Source organism: Colius striatus, chromosome 9, assembly GCF_028858725.1.
Source record: "Colius striatus isolate bColStr4 chromosome 9, bColStr4.1.hap1, whole genome shotgun sequence".
NCBI classification, from domain to species: domain Eukaryota; kingdom Metazoa; phylum Chordata; class Aves; order Coliiformes; family Coliidae; genus Colius; species Colius striatus.
In genome coordinates, this window is record NC_084767.1 from 16,004,334 (window position 1) to 16,029,547 (window position 25,214).

The following is a 25,214-nucleotide window of genomic DNA, read 5'->3' on the forward strand; positions in this document are numbered from 1 at the left end:
GAGGGTGTGATAAAAATCTCTAACTATCTAGCTTAACTGGAAAGAACAGAATGTGAAAGTGCCACTTCAAATCCTACTGCACATTGTTCTTGCAACTCTAATCCTGCCTGTTTGCAAGACCAGCACCAAATGTATTCACCTCTGTGGCCACATATGCATAGATTGTTCTACCCAAACATAGAAACTCCCATGCATATTCACAGGAATTCCCATGCATCACACACAGAAGATAACCTTCTAGTTGCTAAACACTTGGTTTCTTGGTATCTGCTGTCACAAGTTTGAAATGCCTCATTGTAATCAGCTTGAGAGAGGCTAATAAGGCTATTACAAGATCTGTGAAGTAGAACTAACAGATCTGTGGTTAAGATGACAGCATTGAATGGAAATGTAACAGTAAGCTTTCATACAAAGAAAAGGTCAGTAAATTTAAGATGGCACCCAATTGTTTGACACATCAATAGCACATAGCTCAGAAGTTTTCAATTCAAAGGTCTGAACTGCAAAAAGGGAAGCTCAGGCTACAAATTTCTAATGGTTAAGAGTTACCAGAATAAATTGCTGGGGAGACTATGGAGTGTCCTGCACTGAAGGTCTTTAAGAACATGGTGATTGTCAGGAAAGACTGAGATACAGTTGATGCTGCCTTGGGGGACGGTTGGATTAGCTAACTCCTTGAGAGTCTCTTGAAATAACATGACCCATGTCAAAACTTTCAAGTTCAGCAGATCGAGGAAGGGATGAACTAATTATTTATGTGAAGATATTCTGATAGGATGATATATCTACTAAACTAGGATTTTGTTGGATTTATAGTTTGTTCTTTACCATTTTCATCCCTAGCAGATGAGGTGTGAAATTGCTTTAGTAGAGGGACGCAGCACATAACAGCATTAGACAGCATTTAGAAGAACAGAACTAAGACTGTCAAACTTTGGGATCATGCTGAGCTTGTCACTACTTCTGGATATACAGGCTGCTTTTTACAACATATTTGTATAAGAAATTATGGAAGTCAGAGAACTGGTCATGTGCTCATTTTTTAATGGTTGGACTACTGATATTTTTTCAGTCTCTCCTAGGAAGTCATCCCCTAGAAGACAGCACTGAATAGTGAAACCACAAAATAGAATACATGTATAATCCTTCTGCTTTGTGAGCCCTATTCACTTTGAAACTTATGTCAAATCCATGGCCTTGTAACTCATAAGCAATTGAAGAATGAGGCAAGATACCTCTGACATCATATTATTTTCCCCAGCTTAGTCTAATTATGCTAAAATAAATATGGACATGCACATACATGAGAGACAACAAGGACGCCATGGTACTGGTCACTACTCAGAAGAACATCTCCAGCAGAACTGAGGAAGAGATTTGGGGCACTGTTGCGTTAAGGGAAGGCAAAAGATAAGAAGGTGGCTTCTTAACCCTCCAAATGTTTTACACGTTTCTACCAACATAATCAACACTTGTTTTGCACCTTTGTACTTTTATCCACCAGAGGAGAAATGGAGTAAATCTACAACTCAAGAGAAGCAATTCATCTAGCTCTAAAAAGAGAAGCTAATTTGGCCCAGTTTTACTCAATTGTTCTCATAATACATGATGGCTAAATGGACAAGAAAATATATGTAATACAAATGCCCAATAGTCAGGTTTATATTAGAATGACTGAAAAAGAGAAATAACCAATGAGTATATATTTTCCGTCCCAACTAATGCAAGTCTAAGCTAAACTTAAATCACCGTAACTTCACCAAGGAGCCTGCACATAACTGAGAGCAGAATTTGACACTGATTTAATTCTGCCTTTGTGTTCTACCTCTTAGTAATCCGTTTTAAATCTATTTGTCATACTTGTCTTCCAGCTTTACAAGCTTAAAGGAATTTTTAGTACTATCCTGCTCTTCCCAAAGGAAAAAAAAAAGGATGCAAAGTAATTAATGAATTAAGATTTAATGTCCAACTTTAATTGCCAAGACAGGGCAATTATATTATAATTCATTAAAATAAAATCCTTTCACCACACATATTCACACCCTAGGCTCTTCATGCGTCAGACATGTCACGTAAATTCACACCACTCAATGGAAAATAAATGCTGCTACTAATTTTTATTAAAGTACTAGTTAATTCACATCTACCATAATTGAAATACAAGAAAAAACATTGTTATTAGCTTCCTACTGTAGACCATACAAATATTTTAATGAATTTTTTTATTCAGTCAGCATGGTGAAAATTAATTTCTCAAACTAAGAGGTCTTATTGTTGAGGAAATTGCCTACATATAAGAATGCTACAATTATTCAGTACTTTAAAAATAAGCATGCTTGTATACCAAAATAGAATTTAAAGCAGATATCCCAAAAATTAATAAAATTCTTCTCATTAAAAAACTCCATTGCTCCATACATATCCTTAAATCTTCCCTTTTGGTCTCTCCATCTCAAAGCAAGCAGTATTTCCACCTTGTACTACCTTGCTCCAGCAATCTCCTGAAACTTCATCCCTTCTTTCCCTGAATACTAAGTAGAAGTGAGATAAAAACTACATATCTTAAGGTCTGGAGAGTCTGGTTTCAGCAGTTTAATTCAAAACAATAATTTTTAATTTAAAAGCTGCATAGAGATCACATAATTCCAACTCTTTTAGAAAAGCAAGCAAGAGACTCTTTCTGCTTTGCTAGATTGACAAAACAGACAGCATACTAATGGACAGGTAGAAATCAGGTATGCCAAAGGACTGTCACACAGAAAATCCATTATTAAACTACCCAATTCTTTTTCAAAGTGTTAAACATGATCTACTGCATACTTCATTTCCACTTCTCTCAGCTTTCTCTTTCTTCCTTATCTCTTCACATTCAAACAGTAGAAGTGACACTATCATAAATTTCCAGCTCCTGTAGCCTTCACCTCAACACACTTCCCACTGACTGTTGGGTGCTTTGCCATACTCTTATCTGAGGAATCTTCAAATACTGAGGCCTTCACAAAGATGATAAAAATGCTTAGAAGGCGTGTTCTGGGACAATCCTGCTGGTAAGGGACATCTGTCATTGTTATTTAATGTCATACATTTCCTCCGAGTTCCTTGCTTCATTTGAAAACCTGGCAGAATTGGTGTAACTGTGTGAATCTTAGCTGACTCTATTTTAGCATAAGGTATGACCCATCTCTTTTCCCAGACAACAGAATGAATTTTGAACAGTATTTTGTGCACTGGGAAACTATGCAAATGATCTGTTGATCATCAAGCCATGTAAACATGTTCAGAAGTGTCCTGATTGAGCACACGGTGGGCACTAACAATGGCAGCAGCAAATCACAAAGTAGACCAGTCACTAAGGCGGTATTGTCTATCCCATCCTACAACTAAGGGAGCTAAAGAATTTTTGGAGAGATTCAGAGGGAAGAGAGTCTTGAAAGAAGACAAATAGTGTAGTGGTTTTGGCCTGGGCCAGGTTTTTTGGTAGTGGGGGGGCTACAGGGGCGGCTTCTTTAAACAAAAAGTTGCCAGAAGCTTCCCCTGTAGCTCATAGGGTTAGGGCCAGTCAATTCTAAGCTTGACCCTGTACCTGACCCAGGCCTGGTCAATTAGTGATGGAGGTAATGCCTCTGTGAATAACATATTTGAGGAGAAGAAGTTGTTGGGCAGTTGCTAAACTGCAGCAGCAACAGGGAGTGAGAATGTGAAAATATCTCTAAAGACACCAAGGTCTGCAAGACCCACTTGCAGCCCATGGAGGACCCCACGATGGAGCAGGTGGATGCCTGAAGGAGTCTGTGACTCCATGGGAAGTCCACTCTGGAGCAAGTTCCTGGCAGGACTTGGGAGCCTGTGGGGTGAGAGGAGCCCACACCAGAGCAAGTTTGCTGTCAGGACTTTTGACCCAGTGAGGGACTCAGGCTGGAGCAGTCTGTCCCTGAAGGACTGTTCTCCTGGTGGATGATCCACATTGGGGCAGGGTGTGAGGAGCTGCCTCTGTGGGTGGCCCCATGCTGGAGCAGTTCGTGAGGAACTGTAGCCCATGGAAGGACCCATGCTGGAGAAATTCATGAGGGACTGTCTCCCGTGGGGAGGGATCTCACAATGCAGCAGTGGGAAGTGTGAGGAGGCGTCCCCCTGAGATGAAGCAGCAGCAAAGTCCATCTGTAATGAACTGACCACAACCTCCATCCCCTGCACTGCTAGGGCAGAAGGAAGGGGAGTCCCAGGAAGAGGTGTTTTTAAGATGGTTTTATTTCTCATCTCCCTGATTTTATTGTTCCTTTAATATATCAAACCTTTTTCTCCCTAAGTTGAGTCTGTTTTGCACGTGATGCTAATTGCTGAGTGATCTCTCCGTCCTTATCAACTCACAAGTTGTTTGTTATATTTCTCTCTCTCTCCTGTCCAGTTTGGGAGGAGGAGTGATTTTATGACTTGGTGGGCATTGGGCTAAACCACCACAAAGAGGAATGCCAGAAACTGAAAGGACTTGAACTTTGCACCAAGACGATTGCACCACACAGTTGATAACACTACATTAATCCACCTGACTCTTCTAGACAGCAGCATCCCTCTTGGAAAACAGGGAGGTCATGTAATGAACTACAACAACAATCTGCACAACTTCTCTCCTGGATTGTACCATCTCTTCCACAAAACATAGAAGTTAATTCCAAGCATAAGAATTACTCAGTTTGAGATTTAAAACCTCATAAAAGTAACAACCATTGTGCTTTTGACCTCTTCTCTAGGGAAGTTGAGATCACAGGGTCTAGAAGAGGTCCCCATACCCATCTTGCTTTCCTGGACAGGATCAATGCAATGCCTAATTCCACCTAACTTTTCTTTCTGGAAGTTAATTTGTGTTAGCTAGACCTAAAAGTGACTTCCTAATCTGAAACAGTTCAGTGACAATTACCTCAGGCTAGGCATCTGGCTTTTGGATGACTGTGCAGATGAGATGAAATTAAGCAACTATGCTCTGTTTAAAAGTGCAGTGTAAAAAGGAATTTATTTGTTACACCTTTACAAAACCAACAGATATAGCTCTCGAATGCACTCTTCCTTTAGACTCAATCTCCCTGTTCCCACTAGATGGGTGGCTCCTCTTAAACTTTTTCTTTTTTTCCCCATTTTGAAAAATACACTACGTGACTGACTGATACAAACAAGCCCATTTCCAAATCACATCAACGGCTCCATCTGTCAAAAAGTTCATCTTTGATGCCATTTCAAAAGCAGAGCTATCCACCCTAGGTGTTTGCAGCAGTTTCATACATCAAGCATGCTTTCCACAAAGACACTACATGACACTTAGAGGGAATGCAACTTCCTATACAAAGTCAAGGGAGAGCAGAGTAACAGAAACTGAAAGAAGATAAATGTTTTGTAGGTAGGTGGAACACCAGTGGATAGCAATTTCTCTTTCAAGGCACAGTATACCTAATTTATTTATAGGCATTGGGAAAATGCTATTGACACAGTCCTGTGTAGGAAAATACACTAGAAGTGCCACTTTATGAAAAAGCAGCTCAGAAGGAGAAACAAAAGTAACTGAAAAATGTTTGCCTGTATATCAAGTCACATTTCTTGCAACAGAATAATGATCAAGCTGGGAGCAAAGTTAGGAAATTAGAAGTGAGAACAAACAATATCCAGTACATAGCAATGGCATACTCAGGAGTTCTAATGATTAAGTATCTAAAGATGACAAGTAATAACTCATGAACTTCAGGCTCTAAACTATCAAGACCAATATATTTATGTTTCTGATAGTGGGATGTATCATCTACATTAAGGTCATGCTGGTATTTTTCAAACAGACTTTTGCTTTTCATGTCTGGAATGCAACATGGCTTTTTAGAGTTTTCCTTGGATATTTAAAATAGTTTGACCTGTGTAAAAGTTCTCAACCCAAGGAGACATTCAGATAAATCAGATGTTTCCCTCCCACGCTAGTAAGAAAACAAAAAAAAGAAAGAAAAAAGAAAAACAAACAAACAAACCAAAAGATAGGTGTGATTGCTGAAAAGTTTTCAGGCTCTATCGTGAATGTTTTAGCAGACACTCATGCTAATTTGAAGGGTTAGAAGAAGTAATTTTCCCCTTGATGTATGGTGCACGCAGAAGGACTAAGCAGTCTATGGATTTTTAGAGATATTAATATTTTTCCTTGCCTTTTTATGACAGCAACCTGAGAATTTCTCAAGAGTTAAGAAAATTCTCACATAATTAAGCACAGGTTTTGAAACACATAAGGCTATCTAAGTAACTAAAACTTACTGAGGTAAGCAATTGTGGAAGAGAAATAGCTAACGAAGACCTGATCTAGGTGAACCTGCTTCTGCAGGGGAGTTGGACTAGATGATCTCTAAAAGTCCCTTCCAACCCCTATCATTTTATGATTCTATGAACAGGAGCCTTTGGCTTTTGATTGTATAAATGGCTATCAGTTGGATATTCATTGTGAAAGGGTGCTGAGAAGCTTTAATATAAAAAGAGCACTGCTTCTTGATAAAGATAAAGACATAATGATAAAGACATAATGCCTTTCTAAGGGCATAGTAGTCCTTAGAGAGGGAGAGAAACAAATGCACTGTCAGTTGAAGAAGAATGGACATTTTGCAGTTCTGCAAATATCAAGGATGCAAGGGGGTGATGACTGATATAATCAAAGATCGGAATGTTGCTTACACAAGTAGTACACAATTATTGCACCATGATCTCCTTTGAGATAGCTAAAAATAATCTGAATTTTGAGGTCAAATAGGTCCTGAGGGTTAGAATGAATTTACCACAACTGCAAAAACCATTAGTGCTAGAGTTCAGAACAGTTAACAAATCATGGCTTCTTTCAGCTAACACATGCCTTAGGTAGCGTTATGGTCCACTGAGAGAAGTGGGCACATTTTTTTCATAGATGTCTGTATTTAACACTGTGAAAAGCAGGAGTTCTTCCCTTTCTTAGTTTTGAAAACTTCTGCAGTCTACGTCAGCAACTTCTGATTGCTTGGTTTTGAATATGAAAGGTCACTACAAAGGTCCCCACTGAACAGAAAAAAAGGTTACATGCCGGAGCCTTCACAGCAAAGATACATTTGCTCTTTGAGACTGTTAAGTGCATTTTTCTCATTTTTTTTTTTAACCCTCATCAATTGAAAGAAAGGAGAAACTCCATGAACACACTGATGTATCACACTAAAATAATTACAATAATGCTCACTTACATTGCATTACAGATTGCTATAATGTGCAATGATCCCTGTTCATCTGTTGTTAAAGATAACATGGCAAGTGAGGGACTAAGTGATTCAGTTGCTCAGCTTACAAATTAAAGCTATCCCAGGAATACAAACTATTTATATTATAGATTTGACCCTACTGTCTTGCCTTGTGGTTAAACCAAAGATGGTTCCATATTTTGGGGCAGAACTTCATCTATACGCATCCCTCTCACATGGATAAAGAGGCACCGTAAGAATGCGCATGTAAGAGACAATAACACTGCTTTTACTAATCTCTCCTAGATAAAATAGATCGAATCCTCAAACAGAGGCTTCAGGAAGGACAGTGGAAGTCAAATTCCTACCACTACACTTTAAAGACAACGTAAAGTTGACAATGTAAAGACAATAAAGTCAACAAGATCTTGAAAGAAAGCTGCTGGGCAATAACTGAAAACACAGACACACACCAATGTATGGCAAAGTCCATTCATATATTGCACTCAAAGGATACAGAGAGAAAAGACAAAACACAATTAAATGACTAAACAATGCTTACCAAACTGATACTAAATTTTAACATGCAATGATTCAGGGACTTTTTGATGCAGAAAACCACCAGAATATATCTGAAAACTTTTGTTACTCATCTTACTGTTAACTGCTTAGCGTCATTTTTAGCTTAAAGTAGCTGTCCAAATGACCAAGGATTGTAAAGATTCCATGCAAGCAATCAGATTAGAGTAGAAATAGCATTAGTTTATGCAAATATCTTTAATGTAGCAGTGGGAAGAAAAATAACTGTGATTCAATCAATGTTTTGATGACACTGGCATTTAAGTTTATAGCAGAAGATTTAGTTCCTAAATATATATGTATTGTCATGTTTTATCTAATGAATTGAAAGAGAATAGTTAACTGATTTTCATCCAAATCTTTATCATTGGGGCTAGACCTTTATCCCTGCCTGGACAAAAATCCAGAATCATCCATAGGAAGGTCTCCCGATTCTACGTTAGAAAGCAAGGGAGAAGCAGTTAGTAAAACAGGCTGCCTTTTGCCAATCCCTTTTTACAGCCATGGAGGTTTGCAAGTCTATGACTACCATGGTTATCTACCTTGAAATTTTTACACATTACTCCCATCTAATGAGAATCTGTATTTTTTCAGGTGCCAAAATCTCTGTCAATTATACCGATTCATTTATTTTCCCTTTGTCACTTTGACTGGAAATCTATTTTAAGAAATACTTTCTTCATCATTTCCTCTGTGCTTTCAATGAAATTAGCTGGTTCCATTAATCAAAATACACTCACAGAATCAGAGTGCTAGAATGGCAATTCTGGGAATGATGCTGATTCCATTTCCCTTCACTGCAGCTCAATCAACTATCAATGTGTCATTAGCTGCAAGGCATTTGACTAACATAGAATCATTCAGAACACCTTCAAAGGCAGTCTCTACGTCCTCTTCAAAATATTTCTCCCAATGCTTAAGTATTATTGTCATTACAATGGCTTAAATTAATCTTTGCAGCAATGTAAACATATTGCTCCTTCTTGTATCCACAAAGGACAGAGAATAATTCCTCTACTTTGCAATTAATTTTACATATTTGAAAATAGGATTTGTGGGTTGTTTTGCTTTGCTTGTTTGTTTTCTCTCTGGTGCACCTCTCTTTCACTCTTTGTAGAGTATATTTTCTACAACTCTGGTTACATCTGTTACTTCTCTCTGGGTACTTTTCCAGTTGATTCATACTACTCTAGAAGCCTGGTACTCAAATCTGGATAAGGTATTCCAGCCAAGGTCTTACTGGCACTGACTAAAGCCATAGGATTACTCATAGTTACACATGCCAGTGCAACATTTGCCTTTTTTTTGCAATAGAATGACATTGTTGACTCATATTCTATTTGTAATCCATTATAATCCCTACCCTTTTCCTCTGAATTTATTACTATCCAACTGGTTTTCACTCTGTTTGGTGCAGATGATTATTCATAGCTAATAACTTTGCACTTGCCCAGACTGAGCTTTATCATTTGTTTTCAGACCATTTCTTTAATTTCTTAAAGTGACTGTGAATTTTATTGACATGTTACACTTAATAAGCACACTAATGTCAAGACCTACAATTTAATGAAAATGGTGAATAATGCTAAACCCAAATGGAGGAATCTTACTCAATTTACCTTTCCAAGCCTGATATTGACAGCTACTATCAGAACATTGTTTTCCAATTGATTTTGTATCCACTTCATAATTATTTCTTTTAGACAGTATTTCTTTAACTTGCTTATAAGACAGTCAAGTAAGCCAATGTCAAAATCCATATTAAAGTCAAGATATGTGATACTGCAAGCTTATCCTTGAGTGTCCAGTCCTGTAAATGTCATAGAAAATTAGAGTAGTTTGACATCCATACTCTTATCTTCTTCATGCTAACAAATATTTGCTTTATATTTATTCCAGTACTTTTTCTTTTTTTTTCAGGATTTCAGGTTCAACTCACAAGATATAATTTTCTATCTTCTTCCTTTCTCTAACTTTGAAAACACACACGGTGCTTGTCCTTTCCCAGTCTTCTACAATTTCATAAATTTTTAAAGACAATTTTCAGTATCTTTAGATTTTTTTCAGTCAATTCACTTAATTCCAGCTGATTTGCAAATATCTAATTTACTTGAGCCTGTCCCTGTCCTAATCCAGAATCTTACACTTTGACACAAGTCAAAGCAAAGATAAGTAACCTTGCTTTGCCCTTCTCAGCACTGCTGTTATCTAAGCCTCTCTCTCCACTTAGCAGTGAGCCCTCTAGATTTTCCTCTTCCAATACACTTGTAAAAAATTGTTATTCTTAAATCTCTGCCCAAACATCTTATTTTCTACATGGCTTTCTAAGTTTAGGGCTACTGTTTTGCGCTCCCTTAAGAGTTCAATCTAGTTGCACTTTCTTCATGTAACTCCTTGCCACTGCAGTCACAAAGAGCCTTGTCATTAACTAAGCTCTTAGCTTTTGGATAATTTGTGTTTGTGCTCTCCATGTTGAGGAAATGCCAATTATTCTAAAGTTTCTTCCTCTAATTTCTGCCTTAACAACTCTCAGTTTAATGAAAATCTGATTTTCAAACAATTTATCTTTATTTGGATATGCTTCTCTTCATAAAAGTTCTACATTCTACCATTTTTGTTTATGGCCATTGTCACTCTGCCTTCTACTTTTAGTCTCTACAGGAGTTCCTGTTTTTTAATTAGAATCAAATGACAGTAATCATCTATTAACTCATAAACACATAAACATGTTTAAATATTGTGCAAATTACTCTGACTGGCTAGTGATTTAAAACTCACTCTGACATGCAGTATAAGTCTACTGCTGTACCATCTAATATTTAAGTCAAATACTATTTCAGAGCTGGAGACTTTCCCCTGATTGGTTTGGAGCTGTTAAATCAGGATAGAAACTGAAGCAGATAGTTTGAAGAATACACTGGAGTCTCTCTTACAGCAAATAAGGAAGCAAGCTTTGCAGGTATAGATTTTCCAAACTCACTTAAGTTTTAAATGAAGGTTTCCAAAAATGAACTCCTGTATACTGAACTGAAGCAAAGAGCAGGAGACTCCTGCTTGCTACGTGATGTAAATGAGTGCAGGGCTAGGCCTTGTGATATTCTCAAAAATGTATGTACTTCAATGAGTGTCAGATGAGCATGGGGAGGCATGAATTTTCCATTAAAAAAAAAATCATGGCTGCTTCATAGTCAATAAAGTAAGAGATACTAAACAAAGATAGGACCTTTATTGACAAAACTAACAAGTGCTCCCCAAGTGTGAATAAAATTCTAGACAAGCAACCTATCGATCACTCTCTCAGTTCAAAGCACATCAGCAATAATGCAATCACAGACAGGGACCCCATCTCTGTCACTTCTGATGCCATATTTAATGACAAAATTGGTCCCTTACAAGCTTATAAGGAATGGGATACTATGCTTCTAGTACACAGAGAACCAAGTACACTTTCCATATTTACTCAAACTACACTTTATGGGAGACATGTATTTCATGTGCTGCATCTCAGCTATTGTTTTCTGTTGATTCAGTTAGCATGTTTTAAAGTTGTACTGATTTACTGAAGATTTACAAACATAATTCATGTGCAGTCGTCCTATGAATAAGACTCTAAAACTAATTCAGCCACAGTCAAAAAATAAATTGCAAAATAAGTTATTCAATTGAAATCTGCCATCTGAGGCACAGTAATAGAAAACATTTATTATGAAACTAACATATATTTGTAGCTAGAGATGTGTACAGTACTAAACAACTCTCTAAAAGGAATTTATTCAGGCTTTTCTGAAAGAACATCTTAACTGGGGTAACCGAAAATTACATGTAAAAAAATAATTGCAGGTTCTATGATTTTCATGCTGCATCAGAGACTTCCCATTATCATTCTTTTTGTTTTGGATGGCTTGTGAATTTTAGGTAAACTTTATTCTGCACAGCTGCAGCAGGCCATTTCTGGAGTCTGTATTTGTCAGGTAGACACTGGAAAGGCACAGGTACGAGTCAATGCAGAGGAAGGACACATGAATACCAGTATATCCATCTCCAGATAGAAAGCTCTCAAGTTGACAAATTCACTTCCATGGTGTTGCTGGACTGTGAAAGTCACAGGCTATACTACACTGGCAGCCGTGATGCACTCAAAAGCAGTGTTTCCTTTTCAAAAATGAGAGTATGTTGCCAGTTCAGACATTTAGTAGTGCTCAAGGGGAATTCTTTGAAATAATAGACAGTTCACATCTGTAATTAACAATGGTAGTTGACTTTACGTGTGTCTGATATTAGAGTTAGTATTTGATAGGTCTGATTTGGGCAGATGAAGATTTTCACAAAGTACAGTGAAAGAATGATTTTGGAATTTTTTTATCTTCCCCCCTGCCCAGGGCAGATAATAAAAGCCTTGAGAAGTAACGTCCCTGTCCAGATTTCTTAGTTACTGGGGAAGAGGACTGAGAATAAAAACAGCGAAAATAAAAACTGAGGCTGGAAGATGACAAGGGAAGTTCAGACCATTTCTAATAAGAGCTTCTTTTCCTGAGAAGTCCAGTAGCTTGGAACACTTGGGATTTCTATTAGCAGTGATGGATAACATTATACTATGTCTCTAATCGGTGGTGTAGGAGGCAAGGTTGATGTAGGAGGCTCAGGCCAGATCAGTCCACTGCAATCATCTGAAAGTGGCACAGCCACACTAGAAAGGATGAGACTTGTACCTATTTGAACAGACAGTTCCTCAGTTCAGTGAATAGTTTTAGTCATAGACATGGGAAAAAGCTCAAGACTACAAAAGAATCAAGTTTTTCCACCCTCTTAAAGTATCTTTCTACACTCTTACTGTTAATAATAATGGCAGATCAATGGTCTAAGCAGTTTTGGATTCAGAGCTTATGTGTCTGCAATATAAAGTTCACCCCATTACTTCCACAGTTCCTACGTTCTGGGTAATGATGCTTTTAAAAAAGTCATATGGCAAGCAAATTGGACATCATTCCAAACTGTTTCCAGCAACTTTAAACCTAACAAAATGTACTCTTATTTGTGCATTTTATCAGAATATTAGAATATCACATCTATATGTTTTTAGAAGAATTTACTACACCTATTGAGAGGTGGCTTTTAGCAGGAATCTTCAATAACTCAATTACTTTTTTATTTAACATTTTTCACTTAAAATCCTACATTAAGTTGTAATGAGTTAATTTTCGCAAGTCTGAATAGGTGCAGAACATCAGATACATTTAATTACCATACCAAAATCTCTGACTTGAGAATGTTAATGCTAAACTTTTTCCCTGATCAGCTCTTCTCTTTCTCCAACGTAAACGGAGAAGACTAGGAAAGTCTGTCAAGTTAGCTGTCAAGCTCCTTAAGAACTCTCAAATGACCTTGTCAGAAAAAAACCCCAACCCTTTGATTCATATTTTAAATTCCTGACTAACCTGTTCCTTCCAGCCTTACGCAACTCTGACAGAACCGAGTTCAATATTAATGACTAGCAATCATTTTCAGGCTGTACGCTCTCCTGCCTTCTGCAGTCCAGATGCCCTGTTAGCTTGGCTGAGTTGGTAAGATGTTCATCTTCGTATTGGTTTCTCCTGGGTTCAAGATGAATAAAGAGCTGAGCTGGAAGTTAGGCTAAAAATAAAGTCTGACCACTCAAGTACCCTCTGAGACACAGCTGAATCATTCAAGTTGACTTCCCTTGAACAGGCATGTTATGCAAAGATACCTTGTGTGACTCTCTAGGGATTGTTTCAGTGAAAATCACGTATGTTTTTTCAAAAAACAAGGTATTGCTTTTCTTGAAACATATATGCAGTGATTTCTCTCAGCATTGTAAGTAGAAAGCAGATAGCCTGATTGAATTATTTAATTAGGCATTTAAAAACAGTAGCAACACAATCTGCTGAATAAAGCTAGATTCTTCTACAAAAGAATATAGAGTTGGTTGGAGCCAGCAGACTATTCTTTAAAAGATGCAAATGAAGAATAAACCTGGAAGCAGAACTCTGCTGATTTTCAAAACTTCTGACTACTGCTGGTTTTTTAAACTGTTAAACATACTGAATCCTCCAGTGGCCTTGCAATATCACTCCTGGCAGCTACCAGCCACCTTCAGTTACTTCTAAATCCTTCCCTCCCATGGTGCTTCTACAGTCTGGCTTCCGTACAAAGATTTCACAATTATAATATCTTAGGTTTAGAATGTAGAAATAGATTTCAAACAAAGAAAAAAAGTAGACTTGTCCCAAAGAGGGGATATTCACACAAGTTCACTTTAGCTTAGTGATGGTAGACTTAGGTTTCCCCACATAACCCAGGTAGAGAGGCAGCTGGCTGTTTTTGCTGTCCCACTGGAGAAGTTTCTGCTCTTCAGTCACTATAGGAAGAAACTTGGTGTTGTGAAGTTAAACTGCCTTCAAGACATCTCTCAAAATAACAATTGTGTGGTGAGAACATAAAGCTCCTACTGACTTCTCTGGAGCAAAGTAGGGCTCCATACTGCAGGATCTGAACCTGCTCTCTAGATAAAAGAACCCCAAAGAACACAAAATAAAACCTTTTTTAATCTCCAAAATAAGACAAAAGCATAGGAACAACATGGAAAAAAAATGTCAGAGCAGAGAGGATGGAGAAATAAAGTCTAAAGATAGATTAAACTATTTCCTTTCTGCTTGCACCATGTGAAAGATCTAGAACTGTTTTTCTTCAAACTATTCATTTTTCTCTGCATGGAAAATGACAAAAACTCAATCTCAGAAAGAAAGAAGCATTCCTTCCTTCTCTTGTCTTAGCACTTCCTATTTAAATGGTACACATACATCCAGTATATATACAGTTATATACATATGTATACCTATATGTATGTAAGTGAAGATTAGTTTGTCAGTATCTGATTCATAGGGCTCAAATCAGCAACATGATATAATTTCTCTTAAGTTTTTGGGTGACAACAATATAAGGGTTGGCATCTAAAGAGTCATATGTTCCATGTGTATGTAACTAAACTAAGCAACAGTTTTCTATTTTCCAAGGTAATTTCTTTTTTGTGTGTGTAAGAAATCTCTTTAGAATAGTATGGGTGGCTATTTTAATGTTCTAGTCAGGGTGAATTTTGCTATGGCCAAGTGTAGTGACCTCTTTGTCAAAAGAATTACGTATTGGCCAAATAAAATCCATTTGTAAGATTTAAATGAGACAAAAGCAGTGCACAGCTTTCTGCACAAAGCAGAGTATCACACTCAGACTGCATCATCTTGTCCGCATTCTGTCTTCTGAAGACAAGCTATCCAGAGTCTAGGAGAAAATTTACACTAAAAGAGAAATGATCTTTCTCTTTGCAAAGAGACAGGAATCTTTAACAGATGTACATCTGTTTGTATTGCTTCAAGATGTCCACGTGTGATTTTAGATTCTCTAAAATTTGTAGTTTTGCCCAGAGTCAGACATCTCAGTAACACAATGAACAAGATAGTTTTAAAGCACGTCAGTTCAAAATCTTCTAACAGTATTTTGCCAGGATTTACCTTTTTGCTTTTCCTTCTGGGAAGGCAGAGGGTCACAAGGCCTTTGAAAGTGGTAGGAGTAAAAGTTCCATTTCAAGTAAATAGGATTTGTAAACCTAAATCCCTCAAATGCCTTCGAAACAAAATGTCTTGACAAAAACATCACCTTTCCTTTTCCTTTGACACTGAAGTTCCATTTCCATAAACACAGTGAAAACATGCTCTTCAGGTCTAACATGTATAAGCCCCCAATAATATTCCTAGGAGCTACCTACAGACAGTACCTGGAACATGTTTGGCAATGAAATACAGAAACAGGTGTAAAGTGATATTTTTAAAAGCACTCTCAGAGACTTCCAGTAGGTATTTTCCTCCAAAATACTTCAGTAATTTAGAGGGTTCCATGGTGGTTTAACCCCAACCAGCAACTAAGCATCATGCAGGTGCTTGCTCACTCTGCTCCATCCCTCAGCCATCAGCAAAGCTGTCCTCTTTTATAACTCCCATTTGTATAACAAATGACTGTCACAGCTCAAATGGAAAGCAAATAAAGCAAGCATTGTGCTTTCATCTCCTCAACTGGCCTTCATTTATTTGGCTACCCCTTCATTCATTTGTTCAAGCCTTTCCTTCTCCTTCTTAACTGGTTCACTCTTTCTTCTTATTTATGGTATGATTCACAAGTACAATTGCATACTATTTGATTTCCAAGGACATAAAAATGTTTTTTTCTGTAACATGACTTGCCTTTTCTTTTATTTTTTTTTAACTAAACCATTGGCCACCTCCTGCAATTCTGCAGCAAAATATCTAGTACTCTTTAACAGTTACCCACCGGTTAAATCCCAGTGGCACCAGACCCTAGTTGTGCTTGGAGACAGCCATGTATGCTTTGATTTGTTGTTTCCTTCTGGTATCACACTGTGATTGTTTCATTATGAACTCTTTTTTATAATTAAAAGAAATCCCACAATAAAATGCTACCGACATGCTCAGTAATTTGCCCAAGCTAAGCACTTGCAGGAATATCTTTTCTGAAAGTATAATCACAACAACTATACATCCAGGTAGCCACTTCACATTTTGAAGGGCAAAGGAAGTCTCACACTCTACTTGAATGACACTTAACTTTGAACACAGGATCCAAAAGATAGGACTGTTCACTGATGTTCAACATCATCAGGCATGATGTTGAATGAACTAAAGCCAGTCAAAGAAATCCAGGATTCTAAAAATGTGTCAAGCAATGTAATATGTCTACCATCCACCTGTGATTTTACAGCTGCAATATTCTCACCTCATATGCAGGAGTTATATGAGCTTCACTGAACATTACAAACAGGAAAAATGAACAACTGTCAAAAGGCAAACAGAGAAGCCAACTGACTTATGCTTTATAGCGTGCGTTGTTATCCTCCACAAATCAAACAACTGGTAAGTGGCTCTACCAAATGAAACAAGGCTGTGCAAAAATGTAATTTTTAACATTTGACCTGAAAAAAAAAAATCTAGAAAGTTTTAAGAAATAATGAAATATAAGACCTAAGTGGTACGATACTACATTTTTGGAGGATGGACTGTTACAGTACCTTAGTGTCAGTGACAAATATAAACAATAGCAAAGTTAAAGATCAATGTTCTGATTGTAAGGACAAAATTGTGGCACACTATCAGCTTACATCATTTTTGTATCTCTTAGAGGATAAACTGCTGAGGTTTCTTTGCATACAGTGTTTTCTACTAATGTGAGATTCAATTTCCAGTGATGTTCATCTATATTTTTTAGAGTGAATGTTTCTTACCATCCCCTTTGCACAGTTTTTTTTGCTAGCTATGAACACCAAGCAGAGAATGCTAGATGTGGAATTGCTACCTCAAATCTCTTCTACGTTGTCAGTTTGAAGTTCTTTTTCCTGGCATGCTATCCTGGATACAATTAGAATGTTTTTTCCTAACCTTTGATGGCTGATCCAGAAGTTATTGAAGTACAGTTTTGGGGTCCCCAGTTCAAGAATGCTAGAAAACTTCTGGACAGTCCAGCAGAGGGCTACAAAGATAAGGAAAGGACTGGAAGATCTCGACAAAATGTTTCAGGAACTGGAGAAGACTGAGAGGAAACCTTATCAACCCTTAGAAATACCTGAAGGGTGGGTGTTAATAGGATGGAGACAGTCTGTGATGGCCAGTGATGGGACAAGGGGTAAGAACACAAGGGGCACAAGCCAGAACACAGGAAGTTCCACTTGAACACAAGGGAAAATCTCTTTGCTCTGAGGGAAAACAGGCCCTGGCACTGGCTGGCCAGAGAGGGTGTGGAGTCTCCTTCTCTGGAGGTTTCCAAACTCACCTGGATGCATTCCTATGCACCTTAATTGAGGTGAATCTGCTTTAGCAGGGGCTTGGACTGGATCATCTCTAGATGTCCCTTCCAACCCCCACCATTCTGGGATTCTGTGATACTGCCATAACTTACAAAGTGCAAAATGCCATTTACAGAATCTGTATGTGAATCATCAGCATATACACCAAACTCTTTTCTTTCGAAAAACAGCACTGAAATTTACATATCACAACTAGCTTCAAAGAACTGGTCCCTTGAAAGTTAGGAAATGTAATTACATTTATGACATCACTTAGTAAAGTTTTTAACATGAAAGAAAATTAAGTGAACATACCTGTTCTAAATTTTATGTTATACTGACATTTATGCTTATCAAGAATCTAAGCATATATATCATCACTGAATATAAACTGGAATAGATGGGGACAGCAAAACATGGCTGAAAAATACAGAGATGAGTCAAACCATTATACATAAACCACCTCAAGCTGTGACTAAATTGGGAATGAGATTTATGTATGAATATAGCTCTTCACTGATGCATAGGACAGAAGGAGGAGGAAAGGCATAAAATATATAAAGTATATCACAAAATAGCAGATGACAACCACAAAACATGTACTAACTTTACCTTGATCAAAAGGCTTGTTTGGATTCCAGTTTCTGAAATAATCATCCTAAATGGGGAGAAAAAACAAAAGGCAACTCAGGAAAAATATGGAAAATTGTACTGAAAAGACTGATTATAACTAAACCACAAATAAATCCACTTATCCTTTCAACCTAACATATTTAGCCAAAATCAGATAAAACTATCAACAGGCTGTGTCTAGTAAATGGAGGTTAGAAATGAAAGAATAAAAAATTCATTGAATTCAGCACCTTGAATTTTTCTTCTGAATTGTTTTTCAAACACTGCCCATTATTAAATGCTTTCTGATAATTCTATATTATTTCATATCTAGTCTACAACTCTTGATACCAAAGATAAGAGTATATATTTAAGATAATGTAACATGATCCACACCACTCTGGTGTGGCAAAAGGTCAGCAAAGTAAAACCAAAACCACTTTTACTAACTTGGACAGATATAAATCACACCATCGTGAATGTAGAGAAATACAGCAATAATGTCATAGGCATGATATTTAAAGTATAATAACATCCAAGAGCATTTTCAGAGAATACTTTGGTCAGTGTTTCCATTATTAACTTTTAAAAATTTTCTTAAGTCTATGGAAAGACTTGATTTTCCTGTGTCTTGTGGTTCTGTTTTACATAATTCTGACTGGACTTTAACACGGAGATAGTAGGAATCAAAGGATTACTCTGTTGCAAATGGATGTCTCTGCAGAAAGAATGGGAAACTCCTCTGTGTGTTGGATCAGTTTGTATTCTATATACTTAGGACGTATGTACCTGAAGGTGAAGCTTCCACCACTTCAGAGGGCCACCAGCCCTAGTCCTGAAAAACTGTTGTATTTAGTTTCATCATGTTCTGTTTATCTCACTCGTGTCCTCTTTGAGAGAATGTGATAACAACAGAATAATGTATTTGAAGCGAGGAAGCATAGAAGATTTCTGTATCACTGTGATGTTTTTCTGCATATTAATCTTTATTTCCTTTTAACTATATCCAGTATTCTATATTAATTTCTTGAAGGCTGTCAATCTAATAAGTTGTCCAAAATGATACTAGGTTTCCTTTTCCTGACAAGAAGGGTAACTGAAAATCCATCAAGGTGACTAAGACACCTAAATTGTTTCTTCCATTGGGCTTTGTTTACCATTTAGTTTCAGTACACCGAATTTCACGTGCTCTCATGCTATCCAGTCATCCTAACTTGGAATATTTTTGAGACTTGGAAGCCAGCATGTCTTACTTTCTGGGTTCAGAACAGCACACAGGGCCGTTCCCGGAATGGGGACTTCCCATGTCCCCACTGAACACCAGGAGATGCACTTCATGGCAGCACATGCCTTTCTGAATCCCATGGCCCACACCAGAAGCAGAAAGCACTAATGTTCACAGCATGGAGAGCTGCAGACTGCTATCCTGCTCTTCCCTGCCTGCTCAAGGGACAGTCAAGGATGGGCAAATGCTCCCTGTAATGAAAGAGGGAGAATGTAATTCTGCATGACTATCATAAGGAAATGTAGTTTCTTTCTCCAAGTATATTCGTGCTGGGTGTCTATACTGACTTCATGGACAGCGACACTGTTACACAATTATAATGAAGATTATTATTCATTATTTATTTCAGATACATCAAAAGTATCTATATTTTTCCTTCAGAAGTATAGGGCTTTGCACTAGAAATAGAATCACAAACTTGCCTTTGAATTCCACAGCTTTGTTAATTCAAAACACTCCTCATGGTTATACAATGCTTTGTAATTGATTATGATGTACTGCTAAATTCACCAAGCATTAATCACTTTTCAGAATGTGTTGTATTTTAAGCTTTTTGAGCAGAATAATTTTTTTCCCAGAAAAAAAACCAACCCACAACTATTCTCTTTTTGCCTCCTTACATTTTTTCTTAGCCTTTGGTTTGCTGCTGGGTTTTCAGCATGAGAAACTGCTAAATAATTCATATCCCAAGAAAGATTTCTTACATCCTTGGCATATGGAACCAGTTTTGAAATAAGGATTGGAAAGGGAGTTTATCTCAATTTCAGTGTCAAAGGAATATTTTACAGAAAATGCACCTTCCTCACCAAAAAAAAAAAAACCCAAACCCTAGAAAACACTCATCTCTTCAGTAAACTCATTCTTTCTCCTTTTTGCAGACTTTTTTAGTATTCCTTTTCAAAAACTTAAACTATATTTATTTTAGAAGATGCCTAAACCTACAGTATGGAAACATACTGAAAACACAAAAGATATGGAAAAAACCCTAAATGGTAAAATGGAGAGAACCTTTGAGATTTTCAATATATAAATTTATTACTTACATGAGTAAATAATGACTACACACATCAGAGCAATATGGTCAATAGCAGTTCAAATTTACTAATGCCAGTTGGACAACAGGAAATCCAGCACTAGAGGCTCAGCATTGAAATCGGCAATAGCCGTAACTGAATGGTTATGGCACAGTAAAGGAGAAATTCACCCTGTAGATGTGGTTAAGCAGAAAATCTATCTGTTGTTTAAACATTACCTAAAGTTTGGACTCGAACAATGGATAGGGCTTTGTGCTAGTACTCCGCAAAGAGCTGAGATTTGCACATTAACCTGAAATAGCTCTTGTAAGGAGGAGGATCTCTTAGCATCTCTGAATATATACCATAATTTCACTGTAACTTCCTACAACAGAAAGCTCAAATGTTGATATAGTCATATAAAGTGCCTAAATATGACACCAATTTTCATTCTCTCGTTATATATAAAATACGATCAACTTGATTATGGAGATTTAACATTCCCATTCAACAAAACACCTTCAGGACAAAAATGGCTTTACAGCAATCTATGTGTTTCTGAGCTTTCTACTAGTACAGATACTAATGTGCTTAAAATACCTTATGCCTGGTGTAACATAAGAAACTATTATGTAATTTTAATACTGACATGTTAATAAATTAATTTAACATGGCTTGATACATTTCATTCATAACAGTTGATCACCAGAGTTTAAAGTATAATATGAATTATGATATATTGTAAATACTTATATTCACTGTACAGATATTTACAAGTTAAAAGTGAAAAACCTACCTCAACTTCCTGAATACGCAAGCATTACAAATGAGAAAAGAAAAAAGAATGAAATAAAACAATATAGAAACATGTTAACATTTATCAGTTTTCTCCTTAGTGGTCTTTTAAATGTGAAATGACTTATTTCAGGTGACCTCCACCTCCAAACAAAATAATTTTCTCTTTCTTTTCTGACCTTTCCACCTTTTCTGTCATGGTCCAGTTTTCATCTGCTGCACTGTTACCCAAATGCCGTTCTATTACCATGTCTCTCTCTCTTAGAACACCAAAAAAGGGCAGTCTCATTTCCTTTTGGCTGACAAAAACACCAGAAAGTGTTTTCCCCCGTACTCATCTGTTACATACTTGATATGAGAGAATTATTTTTCCCCCTAGCTGACTTTGAAGTCCATCAAATAAACAATCTTTAAAAGGAAGGCAAAACCAGGCATGGATCCACTCCAATATAACAGGTGACAGAAAATGAGAAATATTTCTGATGAACAAATATTTAAAAATACCTTTCTCCTTACACAGAATTATCACTTTGAAGGTTTTGTCTATGGTTCAGTAGCTGCATATGACTAAGTCAATCTTTTAATTAACTGAAGGGACACTGCACACCTAAAATCATGCATGAAAACAGATTTGATACTGCAAACCAAAAATGGATCTGACTCAACCCAGTGCAATATAAATGTGACATATTGGTTTGGCCTCTGCACAGAGCCAGGAATAAATGTTAACTCAGACTGTGGGAAGTTGCCTGTCCTTCTCACAGAGCACAAACACAATGAAGGGAACGGTACCGCGCTTTACTGTAAGTCCTGTGACTCCAGGTTCCTGACGGAATCGGAGTTATCACATCATAGATAAATACTCCGCTTACAGGAAAAGTAGTAAGTCTGACTCCTGTCAAACTGCTCCACCTGGGACGGCAAGGCAGATAACTTAAGCAGGTTCCTCCCATGGAGAACAGTTCACTTCTGACACCTGACCTAATTCAATTGAAAGACTTGGGACAGGAACTGTCTTTTCAGTTCTGTATCTGTTCATCACTTGGCACCATGGAATCCTCAGGAAATGTAACTGAGAAGTAATTCATAACAAACAATAACATTTTAGAAAAGCAAATATACATTGCTAGACTTGGGCCTGAGTTTATTATTGTATTTTTATTATTTTGATTTGAGCAATCAAGAGATGAGACAAAAACCATTTTGAAGTGATTTAAATCCATTTTGCTAGATCATGCATAATAAATTGTTTCTTAACAAGAGTAAAATATGATTTTACCATTCAGTACACAGGTGTCAAATGTAGCCAACTTAAACTTATGTGCCATGAACAAAGTCAATCAAGATAACAATCATATGTAAAACCAAATATGCAAAGAGACTATGAAAAAATGCTGGTTTAAAAACTCAGAAAAGCTTTCTTACAGGCAGAACTGTGAAAAAAAATCTGATTCATCAGAACTCATAGATTCATCAGAATTCCTAGTCTGATTCCAATTTGCAAAAAATCAAACCTTGAATTAGACCTAGATCTGACACAATTTCCTGTTAGTTGTATCAGAAAAGTCATCTAACAGAAATCAGCCTTGAGACCAGTACAGTAATGCATGACTGCTCTTCTCTCCTACTACCCTTCATATCACTAAAATAACAATAGAGTTAAACCCCTGAAACTAATGGTTAAAGACACCAAACAGATTTCTCCTCTTTTTCTCCACCAACTAAGAAAGTAAACAACAGCTTCTTGCTCTCCTGAAGTTTAAATATATGATGTAAGTATTTATTTATTTATTTGTTATTCCCACCAAATGTACTCAATTGCCATTTTTTGGTTTAGTTATTACCTAAGACTCAAAATTTTGGAAAGGTTAATGAAGCATAGTTAAGTTAGCACATAAGCACTTTCTATATTTCATTTGCTTGTCAAAAAGAAGCTCTTTCAAGATTCTCTTGCTTATAAACAGAGCTCAACATAAATATTTATATTTTGTTGCATTAATTGAGCTTATAAGTTATTTGCATGAGTCAAGCAGAAATGAGATACTGACTGAAAAATTCCACAGAAAAACCTCCTTATTTCATACCTGTCAGAAGCTCAGTTCAGCTTCCTTCCTCAAGGCCTGGGGTTCACACTGACCACAGGGTACCAAGCCATCATAAACCCCTCATCACAGATCCTTCTGGAGGAAACTCATATACAGAGGCCACAACCCCAAGGACTGGTGGGTAATCTTTGGACTAACTTCTTCATTCCCAGCTCCTCCCAGCCAACAAGAGCTTAAATTTCTAAGTATCTCCAGGAGGGAGGTTTATTAACACTGTTTTGCAGCCTGCTTAGTATTTTCCTCTCCCACCCTTGATCTATGATTAAACCTTTACCCTCATAAAGACCAGCTGGGAAAAGTAGTAATTCCCAGCTCATTGCTTTTTCAAAATTAGCTCCAGAAAGATGCAGCTGCATTTTCTGCCTCTCTACCTTGCAGTACAGAAGATCATCCTGATGCCGAGCAGTGTTAAAACGCCAGCTGCTGCTTGCTAAAGTCAACCTAGCCTGTATCATAAATATCTCCCCAAGGCCTGTTGCTTGTTTTAAGCAAATAGTTTGTGTCAGCAAATTAGATATTATTTATTTATTTAAGAGGAAGAGAAAATATTTTACCCACAAAGTACTCCACTGAATAAAGACTTCCCAATGGTAGCTAGTGCCTAGTCTGCATTAGTTTTAAGAACTAAGTTCAAACTTCTAGGCACATTAAGACATCTCTAACCACCTCTGAGCTTGCTATCCTAGGAATCAGAGAATATGCATCCAAACAGGACCCTTTTGCTTAGTCAATCAGTAGTGCTTGTGCTATGGACATTTTTTTTTAAATTTGCTAGGGAAAACCTTTGAAAAGTTTAACGGTAAATTTCTTAGAAAGGCCAAGAATGTGGAGTTTAAAGAGCTAGAAACACTAAGTGGTGAAATTGAAAGAAACTGCTCCAGACTGCAGTAGTAGCATATGTAATGAAAGGTCCGAGGACATTAGGAAGAGTCTGGAATACTGTAGCTAAATCATTAAAGAAAAAATAATGAAATGGCATAAAGTATTCACATTGGACTTACATATAACACCAAATACATTAATATCTGTTTTTTAATAACAGTCCAAAAATACACAAATCTTAACCAAAAAAGTCCTTAGATACGTATGGCATAGAATACATCCTTGCCCATGTATTACAATCTCAGATGCCACCTAAGACTCAAATTCTCAGCACAAATACTTTTTGTTCAGCTACCACTAACTTGCAAAAAAAAATTGTTCTGCTTAATACAGCACAGAATGATACTTTCCCCCCTTATTTTCATAAACTAAAAGGGTTTTTTTGTGCTAAAGCGGGAAACAAGATTTGCCACTCCTGTTTCACGGGAAGACTTCCAGAAGTTTCCATAGGGAATACTAAGACATTGGTAAGCAGGACTTTTAGCATAGACTTTCTTTACCTATAGTCACAATGATATAAGTTGGCAAAAATGTTAGAAATTAAGTTTTTAAAATTGAAAGAGAAATGAAAAATAAGTTACCACTGAGCCCATGTCAGCCAGAAAGAACTCCCAACCTTTAGAACTCATCATATGGCTTTTTACACAGAAATCCTCCAGCTGCTCTATTGGGTTTTTTGTGTTTTGGTTTTTGGGTTTTTTTCCCAAGAAGACAAATATAGTAAGAATTAAAAATATTTCCTAAAAAACCCCAAGCCACTCTTTGTTTATCCATAAGAATGAAGCCAGAGGGTATGTCTACCGTGTCAAGGGCAAACAGATGCTCATTTACTCTGCTTGTGCTTCAAGCAGGATGAATGAGGGC

General features: G+C 37.0%; 1 protein-coding gene across 1 annotated transcript in view; it reads right to left on the reverse strand.

The window, feature by feature from the left end:
- Nucleotides 1-25,214, reverse strand: part of SPOCK1 (SPARC (osteonectin), cwcv and kazal like domains proteoglycan 1) — a 315,938-nt gene that overhangs the window by 189,764 nt on the left and 100,960 nt on the right. The window contains exon 3 of the mRNA XM_062002468.1: nt 18,271-18,316. Within this exon, the coding sequence (XP_061858452.1) occupies nt 18,271-18,316 (46 nt within the window). The remainder of the gene's footprint in view (nt 1-18,270; nt 18,317-25,214) is intronic.